The sequence below is a fragment of the Ciona intestinalis genome, chromosome 4 (genome assembly GCF_000224145.3).
Source record: "Ciona intestinalis chromosome 4, KH, whole genome shotgun sequence".
Taxonomy (NCBI): Eukaryota; Metazoa; Chordata; class Ascidiacea; order Phlebobranchia; family Cionidae; genus Ciona; species Ciona intestinalis.
Genome location: NC_020169.2, coordinates 586,793 through 602,419, shown reverse-complemented (window position 1 = coordinate 602,419; position 15,627 = coordinate 586,793). Strand labels below are relative to the sequence as shown.

Sequence of the window (15,627 nt, the reverse complement as noted above, 5' to 3'; positions counted from 1 at the left end):
TTTAACTGCACCTGCAGGAATGAATATTTAGTTGGTCTAGCATACCTAAGTTTAAGGAGGACCCCTACATTTTGTTACAAATTATATGAATTTTAATTGCCTATGAACAAACGAATAATTTGAATCCTCCACATTACATAGCAGTATTTTATTCCAAAACAATTCAAAATTTTATTCAGTATTCAACACAAATTCATTTTAATCTGATTGCGCATCACTGCTAGATGCTTGCTCCTCTGCATCTTCTTGTGGATCATCTGATGCAACAACTTCTTCATCATCAGATCCTGCTCCACTACCACCATCCACCTCTTCTTTACCTTCTAAATGAATTCAATTCAATTTAGAATTATTCATTTAACAAGCTATTTGAATTTACTGGAAGCCAATTAGTAAATAGCAGCCTTGGGAGTTTGTTTTGGTTGCAAAACTACAAGGTTACATAGACAGTACTACAAGGTTACATGTCTATCATGAGTGAAAAGGGTGTAGATTTGGCAACCACAGTTTTTTTAACATTGAATATAAAAACAGGTTCTTGTGTTAAAACAGAAAAAAAATAAGATTTTATCAATGTCAACGTTACAATACACTCTGCCATCCTCTTAACTTGGCTATTCGTATTAACAGCCATCTGATAAAATGGGAAGCGCAGTGTGATAAAGCTTTTTACTTTTTAGAAGATTTTTAGAAGTTGTGATTTTTACCTTGATCAGAGTTGTGTGCCAGATCATTTTCATTAGATGATGATGAAACGTTTCCTGCATCAGAGTCTTGCTGTTGTTGATCTGGATTCTCATCTGAAGATGATGCCAACTCTGCAGCAGGTGCAGGATTGGTCTCCCTGAACATAAAGTATAACTTTATTATCAAACAAAACAATAAAAATGGTTAACACTATAAAATATCTTTGTTTTTGACCTAAACATACATTTTTTAAACTTCCGTGTTCTCAATATGAATCAGTTTTAAAAATTAAATCTTTAATAGAAAAATAAGTAAACTTGTTTTGTTGACCACCGAACTTTAATAAGGAATTAAAATACCCTTCTTGTGATGGTTGGTTGTCGTCTGATGACAATGAAGAATCAGAGTTAGATATGTAAGCTCGGGACTTGATCTTCCCCTTCTGTTTGGCCGACAACTGCTCCTGCTTCTTCGATGAAAACTTTTTACTTCTCTTTGATGGATTTTTCTCTTCATCTGAACTTTCATCCTAGAATGCATAGTCATGAGGCTTGTGTAAGTGAATGAAAAAAATGTCATTTATTTATCCTGGTGTTTATGGATTATCATTATAGCAAAAGTGCCATATTTCATACACCTCATAAAATATTATGTTTCGAACCTTGTATCCTCAGGTTAAAAGTGCGATCAACCACTGTGTCATGCGGTTTGTGATATAAATAAGGCTCTCAAAGTTTTTCCAGGCTACAAACTTTAACCCATAGTGTTACTAACAATAATTTATAAAAAGATTTAGTAAGTTTAAAAAAAATTTTGAAGTACCACTAACAGATAAACAAAACCAAGTTTACCCTAACCCTAGAAACCCCAAAATAATATGTTTTACATTTGATCCTTGTCTATCTCCACCACGTTCCTTCTTTGTTTTAAGCTTCCTCTTCTTTTTCCCTTGAGGATCTCCCTTCTTCTTCTTTGTAACAATGGCATCACTACTCGATCCATCGTTCACAAAATCATCTTGAACTTTTTGTTTTCTCTAGATAATTTGATCAACAGATTAAAAATGATCACTAAAATAACTGCTTCACATACATTGCTGTTCACAAAGACATTGCAGTTTTCATGTTGATATAAAAACAGAAAGTTTTTAAATCTAACACATGACTGGCAATCACAATTTATTTGTTTAAATAGTTTATAAATAAAAAAGAGCAATAATACAACATAGAACATACAATATTATTTTATGTCTTTATTTTATAAAAGCAATGGTAGTAATGTGAATGTGCTTCATTATTCTATTATATTCTTACTTTTAATCTTTTACGCTGTTTAGTTGCCTTTCCATAACCTCTTTTCTTTTTTCTTTTCTGGTAAGAAACTGAAACACTGACTATTTTCTAGCTAACTAATTAAGATCTCAAATGTATTTTAATAACATGTTGCTTAGTTAATATACCTAGCTAACAACCTAAAACTTATAAATAACTCATAATACTTCCCTCACTATCAGCATCATAACATATATAGTAGGGTGGGGGAAGATGGGACACATTTTGACTCTACTTTCTCGTACCTTTTGGTAGTAAACGAAGAACATTCAAAGAATTATAAAACTATATCCTCACGACTCCCATATATCGTTGTTAATTATTTAAAACATGATCAGGCTATTTGAATATTATATGCTAAAGGTGTCCCATCTTCCCCATCCTACTATATTCTACCAACCATGTTGCCCTAACCTTGGCTACCACTCCTAGCATCCAACTTCCTTTTTAAGTTGGGTTTGAATTGCTAGCTTTTAAATTGCAGTTTTAAAGTGTCTTCTGAACACCATATACAAAATCTGACACTCCAGTATAAAATCAACACAAAACATGATGATTTTAAATCAACAACATCTTCTTACCTTTCCTCCGGACTTCTTCTTCGGAGCTTCATCTTCCACCATCTTCTTTGCCATCGATGCTTTGTTTTTATCTTGAATTTGAGCTCTTTGCTCCATCAGTGCTCGCATCTTTTCTTCCTGAGCTCGGATTCTACTTCGCTGTTCAAGAAAAATTCAAATTATAAAAGTGCTTTTTTATTTAAAAATTTAAAGCAACCAAAAAATTGAATATTCTTAAACTCATATTTTTCCACCTCTTCTTCAAGTTGTTTTTCACGAAGAGCAGATTTCTCTCGCTCCTGGTCCTCCTTCATTTTCCTCTCATCCTCATCTTGCCTCCGAGCACGAGACACATGATACTGAGCTTGTGAGAGCAAATCTCGACATTTCCTGAAGTATAAACTTGTTAGTCGGTGCGGTGATACTTATATATTCATATCATGAAATGAATGTCACTTATTTATCCTCACATGGCATTGAAGCTTCAGACATTACAGCACAGGTGCCTTATTTTCAAGCTACCTGATAAGTAACTTGTGATTTTTTTATTAAGGTCACAATGTTAGCAACATTCAGCCTTAAACTGAATATTATTGGCAGAAACACACCACACCTTTGGTCTATAACAAGTATTTGGAAAATATTCTCACCCCGATTCCTTAGCAGCTTGGTTAAGATCAAACTTCATACGATCTCCATTTTTGCTTAAGTAGGTGAAGTATCTAAGAAATGTTGAAACTGGGTCAGATGTGGACTATGGAAGAATTTGCTTTAAACGTGGTGGAGCAAGCTTTAAAAAGTCTTACCATACAGCTTTAAATCTCTAACAATAAGCAGCAAATATAACTGACACTGCCTCTAACTAGGATTACTGAAATCTGACCAAGGTTGCCTGACTTGACCCCAAAACCCAATCCTTCGGCTACGCAACAACATATATAACTGTTTAAAATGATGGAATTCCTGTCAAACCTATGCATTCATGCATACAAGTAACACAACAACATACAACTTACCCTTGTGAGAGTTCTAATTCGGTCACTGCACCAAGGACCGTTTTTAAATCACTTTTCTCATTTTGTAAAGCAGAGGTGGCAAGTTGTTGTAGGACAATTGATGTGTTGTATAACACTGATGTATCATGGGGGGCAACATGGCGTGCCTGTGACAAAATATATGTAAAAATACATAAAATAAACTTGTAAGTTGTAACTATATGGAACTATTTAGTAATTGTTGCGCCATGGTCTGTATGTATCGAAAACATGAGCACTTACTCGTAGCAGCGTCTTTTTACACTCCTGATACTTTCCACATTTGAAATAAGCTCTTGCAAGGTAAAGAAGAAGTTCAGGATCTTGTCTTCTTTTAAATTTTCGTGCACAGTTCTCATACATCTGCACTGCACTTATAAACTGGCGTTGTTCTATATAAACGTGTGCAAGATTCAGCCACACATCTGGTACGTCTGCTGTGGCTTCACGAACCTGCAATAAATGCTAAAAATAATTATAGCGCAATGATAGGGAAGCCCATTGTTTTTGTAACTTACATGTTTAATTAATAAAGTGAACATTTTTGGCCTATTAGTCTATTACACTACCATAAACAGCACAAAGCTATTATGAATATTGTAAAAATTATTAATTCATTATTTGGATATTTGGGTGGTTTAAAGTTGAATTTTACATCCACCACAAAGCTCACCTGTGCAAATATATCTCGAGCTTCACGGATATATCCTTTATGTGCAAGAACTGCCCCAATTCCATTAGCCGCAAAAATATTCTTTGGGTCATTTCTTAACACTTGTTTGTACATAGCAAGCGCTCTGTCTTGATGTCGTTTTTCCTTCGAGAGAAAAATAAAGTAAGAGAAGTGCTTCTTAACCAGGTGTCAGTTGGTTATGTTTCCACTATATTCAACCCTAAATTTCTAAGTTGACGATTTAAACCAAACGTAACATTAAAATTAAGGCTTACAGGTTACAGGTTAGTGGAACGGCGGAACGCATTACGGTTATATAGGATTACGGTATAGTTATTTAGTGGTTCGAGTTTAGGAATGGTCAGCTTGTATTTACAGCTTTAAATTGATGTCGAACACAACTTCATTTTAGGGTAAATACAATTTCAATGTTAACAGAAAATAGAGACGAATGAAATGTTTTGTACGCACTGCTAGTTTGCCATAAATTATGCTAAACAATATATTTTTTATAGTTTCACTGATGTGCTTGATGTCTTACGTTGCTATAAAGATATTTTAAACAAGTGTAAATGAAATTTAGGAATTCATGAACAAGGTAAGTGAATTGGAGACACTGACAGTAAGTTAAGTAACTATGAACATGTTTTACAACAATAAAAACAAACCTTTTCTTTATCTCTGGTTGGGTTATGTAATGTTTGCAGCCATACATTACCAAGAGCCAGCATAGAATAAGCATCGTTTTGTGTTTGTTCATGTTTTAATATCCGTTCAAATTTCTTTTGCCCAGGTCCCCACTCTTGCTTAGCAAGATGGAGATTTCCAATCAAGGACCAAGCATCGGGGTGTTCCTGTTTGGTAAGCATTTATATATTAATATTATATTGGACGGTGTTGCAGCATAGTGGTCAGAACACATGTCTCATAGCTAGAAGTAGAGATAGCCAAGTTGGACACCTAATGCTGCTATATTAACACATGTGTCCTTACACAAAATAATTAATTATTCTAACCAAGTGGCCACTAATAAGATGTCCAAGCAGCCATACATAAATGACATTCATACACATAAATATATTTTATTACTGAATTGATTTGCAGAGCTTCTTTAAACCATTCAGAAGCTTCATAAATTTGTCCTCTGTCTCTAGCCATACACCCAAGTCTCAAGTAACCTGTCAATACAAACAAAGTTAAATGTATAAATTAAAAAACAATATTTTCAGTATTTTTGTATTGACATTCTATTCAAGTTATTTTCATTAAGGTAAAATTGTTGAATGTTCATATTTTTTTCTTAAATAATGAAATATACATATAGATAGTACTTACAGTCAATATAATTAGAGTGGTCACGTAGTATATTCTTATAATGATCGACAGCATCTTCGAATTGATACATCTCCTCACATAAGCGACCCAGGTTATATTGCATGGTAACAAGGATTGATTTATAATAAACCTCATCGTGGGTGGATTCTTCACCACAACGTTTTAACGCAACCTCGTAATATTTCTAAACAATAAAAAACTAATAGAACAAAATATACGACAGTAGTTGGAAAAGGTTTGTTGCCAAAATATGTTACTGTGCTAAAATTGTGCAAGAGGCCCACAAGTCCACAAGTGTACAGTATAATGGGCAAAATCATTGGAATTACATAAGTAAATTTAAATACATCAATTAACAGTAACTATTGAGATAATAAGAAAATTTAAGTGATCTTGTATATTTTAGAGTTACATTACTGCAAAGTAAGAAAGTAAAATAACAGATCTGAGATGTAAATACTTTTAAACAAATCCAGGTTATTATATTCATGAACAAGTTAACCAGGGGTGTTAAGTTCTTTTTAAAGCTACCATAAACTTTAATATTGTAATGGATAAATTGAATGTGAATGAATAACCGATACATTGCACAAGATACCTTTGCTTCATTTAAATTCCCAAGTCGAAAATGCAGAGCAGCAATATTGTTTAATATCTCAGGTGGTACATCAGCTTTGACCCGATCACGCACTAGTGATGTAGCAGTACCATACGCACCTAATGCACCTTGTACACCATCTGTGGTGCCTGTGGTTGTGGTAGATTGCTGTCTTTCAAGAAGTTGAGCAAGTTCGATCCATGCTTCAACATCATCAGGATATTGTTCCGTTACCTTTGAATATATTTTTCATTAAATAAACTTTATTTATTTTTAGCCAAGTTACTTCTAAGTTCTATACCTTGGTATTATATTTCATACACCCCATGCCTGCTTCCGACTTGCAAGTACAAATTTTAAGTTAAAAAATTATCATTTATTTTTCCTATTTTCTGTGTAATTGCCAATTTGGGGGCCTATAGTAACCACTAGATTAAAGCAATTAGTTTGGCTGAAAAAAAGCATAAACACAAGGGCAGCAACATCAAGCTTTGAACCTAGTATCATGTGGTTACAGAACTATTGCTTTGTGCTACACCTGCATGGTCATGGATTTATGTTACTACAAGTCTACAACTATCAACAACATATTAATCGAACACGGAGTTACTTAGGAGCCACATGTCACCTTTTTACAAAACTAAGTATTACTTGACTTACTTTTCTGAGATGCTTTTTAGCAAGATCTTGTTTGTCAGGATGATCAGATTGGGTGTAGATTGAGCCAAGTATCTTCATAGTTTCATAATTGTTTGGATAAGCTTTTAATACTTTTTCAAAACACTCAGCTGCCTAAAAACAAAATAACATTAAAGGTCAGAATAAACCAGAGTTTCTAAACCATTGGGATTCACAAGTAGACCTCACCACATGGCATTGTATCTTTTAGAGATTGATTGTTAAAAAGCATTGAATAAACTAACACACATTACTATGAAATACAAACATTTGTTTATTGATGGGGCAGGTGAGGACTGAGGTGTAACTGCTGCTGAATGTTTTGAAATGTGTGTCAAAGGTTGACAGTTGAGACAGCATATCTACTCAATTTAACAAATTAAAACTATTTTTTAATCAAAAAATATAGATGTCAAAGAAACTCACCCTTTCCCTGTCTTGTTCATCACCCTTATAAATGTACATTTGTCCCAGACCATAGTATGGAAGGACAAACGTTGGTGATGCAAACTGTGTGGCTTGGTAGTAATATTGGAATGCTTGGTCGAAATCACCCTGGAAATGTTTAAAAATTGCTGTTAAAGCCATGGAAAATAAGTTAAGCAGCAATAGCAACAAAAACACACAGTGCAATAGGGAATACATGTTTCTTTAGAACAAATATACAAGAAAAACACACTTTCATTTCAAATAAAACCTAAATTTTTTAATCTACGAGAACTTGGAATATTAAAGCACAGAAATCAACTGAAATATTCACAAAGTAGTGTTTATAAAAACATTTTTTAATTCACTTAAATAAGCTGGGACACAGCTTTAGCTTCTAGTTTACATGAATTTTTAGGTTTAGTTTTTAATAATTGTTTCATTTTAATCACAACCAACCTGTATATGGAAGCTTCGAGCAAGTTGATAGCAACTCTCAGCTTGAACCGCCTCATTCTCTGTGTTATGGAACGAATGAAGAGCAAGATGCTGAACTTTCTCATAATCCTAACAAGTTGAAATTTAATTTTAAACACAAAACTCTTGTTTACTGCAATACTAAACAATAAAAGCAATTACTCAATTTATATATTTTATAGTTATATGAATTAGAATATTATTCATATTATATACATATTCCTACTCTTACTGTTTTATTAAGTTTATATTTTAAAAACCCTAAAAAATAAACGCTGAAACATCGTTACGTAAAATAAACGTTCCAGTAGTTTTATTAGATTCAAATAATAATGCTGTACAATGACTTTAGTGTAATTTACCTTCTTAAAAAAGAAATGGTTGGCAAGATGGTTTAACACCATCGGACAACTGGGATCTATCTGGTAACCTTTTGATAAAAGCTTGATTCCATTTCTTATTGATTCAACCTAAGTATTGGAAGCATAATGTTATCAACAACTATAACATAAACATCACATAATAGGGGTCAGTAAATCTGGGTTGGCAGTTTATTGGTGGTAAATACTAGTATCCACTAATCAGCACAGACATAAAATGGAAGAATTAGATTAATTTAGTTAACATATCTTTTGTTTGTAGTTTTAAAACACAAAGTGCTTTGCAAAAGTAGTTCCAAAACAGTTATTATGTGCCGAATGCTAGACAGCCTATTTATCCAAGACCAGGTCACAACATAACGCCTGTCTAAAACAGTTGGTCGTGGCGATAGCGTCCATTTTATACACAAAAATCTTTCAATGTATATATAATATACATAATAATATAAATAGGTCTATAGATAATTACAAACATGAAAGTTAACAAAGGGTTTAGTTGTTTTATCTATAATATAATATAAAAAAATATAATATATTCTTAATTTACAAAATTGGTCAACTTACATCCTTGTTGTTAAGATCAAGCAGAGCTATTCCAACCAAGGCACCCACAGATGTTGGATCAAGTTCAAGTGTTCGTTCAAATGCTTGTCTTGCACGATCCAACTTGTTTAACTTGTAAAAGCAATGTGCCATGCCAAGTCTCACATCAGCTAAGTAGGAATTCGTTATTAAATTAGGAAAAAATCCACATTTTAGGTTAAAGTAATTTTTGCAACACCAAGATAAGCTATACAGTATTACAGTAGATATATCTCTATATATTTTTTATTATTTTTGGATAACTAAAACTTAGTGTAAAGTGGTAAAGCGTTGATATGCTCCAACCTAACAAAAACATAACTGGTTGTTAACATATCTATCGGATAATAAGTGAAACAATAATTACACTAATAAACCAAAGTTTAGTGTTAAACTATGAAGCATGCTACATATTTATTAGAATTACAATATAAAACACCACAGGTCCACAGCTTATACCTGGACAGTTTGGATTTGTCCTTAATGCCTTCTTATAATAAGCAAGCGCTCCTTTGTAATCTTTCTTGTTGAACGAAATACAAGCTTTTCCAAGAAGAGATGGAATGTTATCAGGAGATTGGTTCATTACAAAGTTAAACTGAGCATCAGCCTGATCCATTTTGTCTCCCTCGAGCAAACAGAAACACGCACGACCGAGCAAATGGTTCTGTCAGGAAAAAATTAACTCAAATCTATTAAATATATATTTGGCAACACACCTGATCGTACATGATAATTTTATCAGCCATTGTATACAACTGGGTGGCTTGCATGAATACTCAGTTCTGCGGTCTTTGTTCTTTTCCTTTCGTGCCTGTTGCACGTAATATGCTGCCAGGGTGTCCAAACATGTCATCTGGAATATAGGCCCATTTAGTTAAATATGTACATATATTTTTCAGTTGTTTTTATTTTTTGCAGTAAATGCCATAACTGCTTTTAAATTACAGAGACGTTCTAATATTGCCCAACTATGCTGTAAATTGCATTCATATGTATTATTGTAATGTAACTGCTTATCTTATGGAATAATCATGTGTACTGGGATGATCATGATGTATTAACTAATTATTTTGCAGTATCTCCAATAATACACAAGTATTGAACTGTACCTCATCTAGTATAAAAGTAACTTATTTAGAAATGTGAACAAAGAAGGAAACCTGATCTTTTTCATGATTTGGATAATCCAGATTTGCACCAGTTCGAGCCGTTTCTAATATTTGAACAAAATCTTGAACTTTATCTTGTTTGTAATATTCTAACTGAAAATTAAACCAAGGTAAAGACTTAGGACATAAATGAAAAAAAAAAAAAATTACTGCCAATGTGAGCCATATATTCAATGTTGTATTCTCTTGCTTTAAAATTCCCAGAACTTCTTCACCATCTGGCAGTTGTGATAAGTCCAACTCAATTACCTGAATGTAATAACGGAAAGTTACATCAGTAATATATAAACAGTTGTTTAGACATAATATTAAAAACAGTGCTTTCAAACAGACTTAAATTGCGTAAAATGCCAAAATGTAAAAATAAAATAGCAAATAATGAAACTTTAACAAGAATATAATAAAAAAACAAAATATATAATATATGTGCATTTGGAAGGTCACATATAAAAAAGACAATCTTAATAAAACATTGGTACATTTACATTAGTGTTTAAAAATTTAACAAAACTTACTTCATCAGTATCACGAAGAGGAATTTCAACTGACGTGGCCATATTGTTATTATTGGGAGGATAAATCAGCAAAGATTCAGTCCCACTTGGAAATCTTAACTTTCTTCTTTTTTTCTGGGTCGTACAAAAACCTTTTTTGTTTATAAATTTCAAGTGCAATGATCAAAACAACAGCTGAAGAAGTGAAGCCGTAATATAAACGTTTTCTTCCAGGTAAATTACTCCACCAATCACGAATTTCTCCCATGCCCAGTATAGCAGCCTTTATTTAAATTCTGATGAAAAAAAAGTAAATTAAGTTGCTGGAAAACATTGACAGTGAGATAAGTAAACTACTCTCCTACAACATTAAAGGATCAGAGTTATGGTAGTTTAAGATGTCTAATTATAACTAAGATGGCTCATCCATACCATTAGTAAAAGTCCGTGTTTGTAAGAACAAAAGTTCAAGGGGAACAGTAAATTTATCACAAATAATCAAATATTAGGTGCTAGTGAAGAATCCCCCCCCCCCTTATTTTCCAACCACTAACCCTAACACCCAGGTTAGGGGGTTAGGTGTTGATGGTTAGGGGGTTAGTGGTTATAGGGGTTAGTGGTTAGCAAATAAGGTGGGGGGAAGATTCTTCACTAGCACCCATTCGATATATTCTTTACAAAAAAAAGAAGTAATTCTTCTATCATTATAGTCTTGTAGGCCATACATCTTTAGTTGATACCATAAGTTAAAACTCTAACACGCACACCGTGACATACATACATACAAAAAATACAACAACACAGAGCAGCGCACTGAAGCTAAGAACATAGATATATTTTTTTCTAAAAAATATCCGACATGTTACATTATAAGGTTGCAATGTAATGTATGCTGAACCAAATCTAAAACATAAGATTTATTATATTATAGCTCAGTCGCATCATTTCACTTTTTGATTCTATTTTTTTAAGCATGAAATAATAGAACACTACGTGCCCAATAAGAATAAACATTGTGGTTTAAGTAAAGAAGAGAGCATACTTTTTAATGAATAGCGACGTTTCATTATAAAATAAAAAAAAAGAAGTTGTGCAAATATCCATTTGCACTTTTTAACATTGTTGTCGTGGTAGGTTTTAATTGTGACCAATAAGACAAGAGATGTTGCTTTAATGTATTCCACTTAAAGTTATAATAGTGTAACGGATTATTATATTTATGTCACCATGGCCTACTGTATTAAGTAGACCATAATGTCACGTATTTGTTTTATTCCGAGCATGTTTTATGTTTTATTCCATGTGTAAGTTAAGTTACACAGCGTGTGTTAATTGCCAATGGCGCATTCCTTGGTTTTCCATTACTGTAACATTCCTGTGTTTTGCGTGGTGCCGTTGATTGGATAATTGCGTGAGCGTGACGTTGCCTTTTATAGCTTAAGAATTATATCAGTTGCTTATGGTTGAGTACGTAAGCGGTCGTACATTTAAAGAAAACGCTGCAATAAATTGATACCGTGGCAATTGTATGTTGTGCGGAGTCAAAATCTCACACTCTTAAAGTATATAGAGTATAGACGCTAAGCCCTAGTTCAACGATCTCTAGCAGTGAAATCGGTAGCCTAGCCGTTAGCGTCTTAATATGAGATTGTTATGACTTGTTGTTTTAATCTGAATCGCAGTAGTCAAATATTGTAGATTGGGAAGAATTAGGCGATAGATGCGGACATAGTCATGCAAAGAATAATTAAAAACAACTGTTCGACGGAACAAAAACAACTGTTCGACGGAAAAACATCTGTATGGTCACTTTGTGTCCAAAAAATTCTAGGTTTTTGTGATCAGCACAAACACCTCGAACACTGCGAACAGTATAGCCTATGATCTCTTTATTTGCACAAAGAGTCGCAATTACCTTTCTTGACAAATGACGAAGTGAAAGGTGTTACTATAGAAATTAGCAAGGTTCGGAAATTAATATTTACACCGAATTATTTATTTTATATAACTACATTTTTATTTTCAAGCAACGTGTTAAAACGTTAACTATTTTAGACAAAATGTTGATGTTATGCTTTGTGCCAACTAGTATATGTATCTTTGTGATGATTCAAGAGCTCAGTATGACGATTATGATGCACAATGTCCCACCGTTTCATCCATGGCCCTGCGATTTCTGGGTGAAGATCCGTATCATCCTCATCCTATTCAATTGTAAACGCAAAGTGTTCAAGTTGCAATCATAGAGTTGATGCACTTTAGTTAAATTATTCCAAGTATGACATCTGTAAGATGTCTTGTAACCCGCTGTCGTATTGCATTGCCAAGCCACATGAATATATTGTTAGGTATAGGCCTAAATACTTGTTTTGGTTTTCATAACTTCAATTTGGCATGTAACCACCTCGGACATCTTAACATACTTACCACTTTCTTCATTTGTAGTTGACTTCTACAGCATCCCGACAACTCGCTCCAGTCAATAACATATTTCGGATCATCTTTTTTTCTCATCACGACGCAATCCTTAATACCATAGAAACCATTTGGCTTGTCCGGTCTCTGCCACCTTAGATCTAAACTCCACCGAATAATATCGGATAAGTTTTCCAAGCTGTAATATTTTTACCAAAATTCAGCATGGCTCCCAACAACAGGCTTGCTATAACTCGTACCTCTGATGTGGAATTGCATTGTTGAGGAACAGGACACCACCATAAGGAACCTCACATGTGACAATATCTTTGCTGGCATCGACCCCTAGCTGGTCCAAGTCTTTCTCTTGCATCTCCACGTACCATGTCCCACCAGCACAGCATGTGTGTTTCAATGTCTTTCCTGCTCTGTGGCCACCGGTAGCCAACTATCAAGTTGTTATAAATTTTATAGAATATAATAGGGTTAGGGAAGATGGGGCACACATTTATTTTGCTTTCTGGTTCAATTTAATATAATAAACCAAGAACATTTAAATAATTTTAAACCCTATCCTCACAGCAACTCCCATAGTCCGTTCTTAATTGTTTAAAACACGATTAAGATATTTGTATATTATGTGCTAAAAGTGTCCCATTTTCTTCCTCCGTAGTATATATTACGAACATGCTAAATAATCACTGGTGCTGAAGTTACTTAAGCTTATAGCTGTTTGTTCAGCTGAGCGACTTGGGGTCCTGTTTTATTACAATATAATGTGGCACACCATATCACCTGCATGCAACCGTTGACCATATTTGCATCAACCAGAGGAATCCAAGCAGTCAGCTGGTGTACTTCTAAACTTCGTGGTTCCAAGTAAGCGTTATCTGTAAAAAGAATGAGATGGGACACCTTTATCACATAATATCCAAATATCCCGATCGTAAACAATTAACAGCGGTTTACGGGAACCGTGGGAATATAGTTTTATAATTCTTTGATTTTTTTATGTTTACTACTAAATAGGACGAGAAAATAGAGTTAAAAGGTGTCCCATCTTACTCTATACTCTATATATGCGCTGCTATAGACACGCAACTGATACAGGCGCTTTAATTCGGCACATATTACTTAATGGTTATTATAGCACTTGTTGCCTTAATCAGGTGATTTTAAAGGCAGACAACATGTGTGTCTTTAGGCAAGACACTAACTGAGCATTGCTTTGACTCAGTGGTCACTGTTGACCTATACAAATGAACAGGCAAACACAAAAAAGCAACCACCGATAATTTTGATATACGATACGCAGGTACGAGATGTACGAAACAGAACATCCGTGTCACAGCGACCTCCATTGCTCCAATACGCGAGGGTTAATAAGTGATATTGATTCGTTTATGTGCGATACAATGCAAATATATTAAAACACACTGACCTTGGTGCCATGGTACGGTGGCTTGCTCGTTATGTGGTGTCTGTGTGAGTAAGCAAACGGATAACATATAGTATAGTGAAGAAAAAAAACACAAAAACAAAACCTTTGTTCGCAAGTTCCATACGGGGTGACCGGCTATATCAGGCCCAATGAGCTGTTCGACCACATTTAATAGTTTGTCGTCACTCCAGAGAGCCTTGAACTCGTCATGTAAAACTCCCCGTTTATGTAGAATTACACTGGTGCCTTTGAACTGCTTCTCTATGTAACTTAGTCTGGTAAAAAAGTCCTTGTCGGCATGTTTATCTGTAAAATTGAAATACCAATTGCTTCTATTTGGCTCCACAGTAAATTATAACGTTTTAATAGGACACTCGCTGAGTAACAAAAGTGACACCAAGTTATCACTATACTTCCTCTGCATAAAATGCCGTTGTATAAAGAGTTGTAACACAATTCTATATTGTTACTATATACCCCGCTTGCCTGTCAGAAGTATTATCGGTTAAAACCATCATACAAACGATGATTTAATATCTCACCTTTAATTTTTCCAGCATCGTATAATTTGTTTACAAGTTCGTCCACTAGCTGGTCGACTGCTTTTCTTACTTTGTTCAAACGTTCCGGTTTAAAAAAGTCTTTGACCAACAGAAAACCCTGCCAAAACATAAACGGGAACAACATAACGGTTTTTATTAAAAATACGTATACTTACTTTATCGAAGTATTCGTCCACTTGTTTAGGAGTTAGTTGACCAGGTTTTACTTCTGTCGGCTGAACCGGTTTCTTCGTATAAACCTCTGGAGCTGGATCCACGTCGTCCTTAAGGTACGCAAACTGGGCATCAAAACTGCTTTCTTCAGTAACTTTACTCTTTTTCGCTTTTTGTGTAGAATTGGAGCCTTTTTTTCGCTTATCCATGTCTGATATGTTGCAAACCTGTATATAGGCTATGCAATAGTTCCTCGCAATATACTGTACTGTAGTGTAACTATCCACTAACCATTTGTCACACTATAGTTTCAAAGAACTAAGTTCTGCTTATCGCTCTTGTGTTTGTCTTTGACAAACTCCTTTTCCTGACGGTGCACAACAATAAACCGCACTTGCTGCTATTATATACGAGTTCACTATCGGTTATATATGCATATCAGCAAGAGTTGGTAATTATTTATCTTCGCGTGACATGGTAACTTCAGAAATTAAGATACAAGTGTCCTATTTCATATCCACATTGTGCCACAGAAACGTGTGGTCACACTACACAAGGGAAACAAACCCGACCGCAAAATAAGATTTAAATTTAAGCACCTGTATTACTCCGAGTCAGGTATTACCCC

The 15,627-nt window shown here is 34.2% G+C and overlaps 2 protein-coding genes across 2 annotated transcripts; both read right to left on the bottom strand.

Moving 5' to 3' along the window:
• Positions 1 to 130: 130 nt before the first annotated feature.
• Positions 131 to 10,749, bottom strand: LOC100175816 (RNA polymerase-associated protein CTR9 homolog). The gene is given in 25 exon segments (XM_026834336.1): positions 131 to 323; positions 708 to 844; positions 1,047 to 1,216; positions 1,574 to 1,723; positions 2,600 to 2,737; positions 2,833 to 2,968; positions 3,229 to 3,300; positions 3,595 to 3,740; positions 3,856 to 4,065; positions 4,286 to 4,429; positions 4,954 to 5,139; positions 5,375 to 5,463; positions 5,621 to 5,804; positions 6,219 to 6,452; positions 6,879 to 7,010; positions 7,323 to 7,451; positions 7,782 to 7,889; positions 8,162 to 8,269; positions 8,744 to 8,892; positions 9,221 to 9,428; positions 9,481 to 9,539; positions 9,542 to 9,617; positions 9,925 to 10,026; positions 10,084 to 10,182; positions 10,449 to 10,749. Coding segments are annotated over 25 exon segments (3,333 nt in total). The 5' UTR covers positions 10,491 to 10,749; the 3' UTR covers positions 131 to 198.
• A 1,553-nt stretch (positions 10,750 to 12,302) lies between these two features.
• LOC100178123 (phytanoyl-CoA dioxygenase-like) lies at positions 12,303 to 15,379 on the bottom strand. Its single transcript, XM_002128352.4, has 8 exons — positions 15,002 to 15,379; positions 14,826 to 14,943; positions 14,387 to 14,589; positions 14,284 to 14,323; positions 13,638 to 13,732; positions 13,103 to 13,290; positions 12,855 to 13,041; positions 12,303 to 12,631 (listed from the first exon to the last, which is right to left on the bottom strand). Exons 1-8 carry the CDS (start codon positions 15,206 to 15,208, stop codon positions 12,497 to 12,499), a joined length of 1,173 nt encoding a protein of 390 aa, XP_002128388.1. The 5' UTR covers positions 15,209 to 15,379; the 3' UTR covers positions 12,303 to 12,496.
• Positions 15,380 to 15,627: the final 248 nt, after the last annotated feature.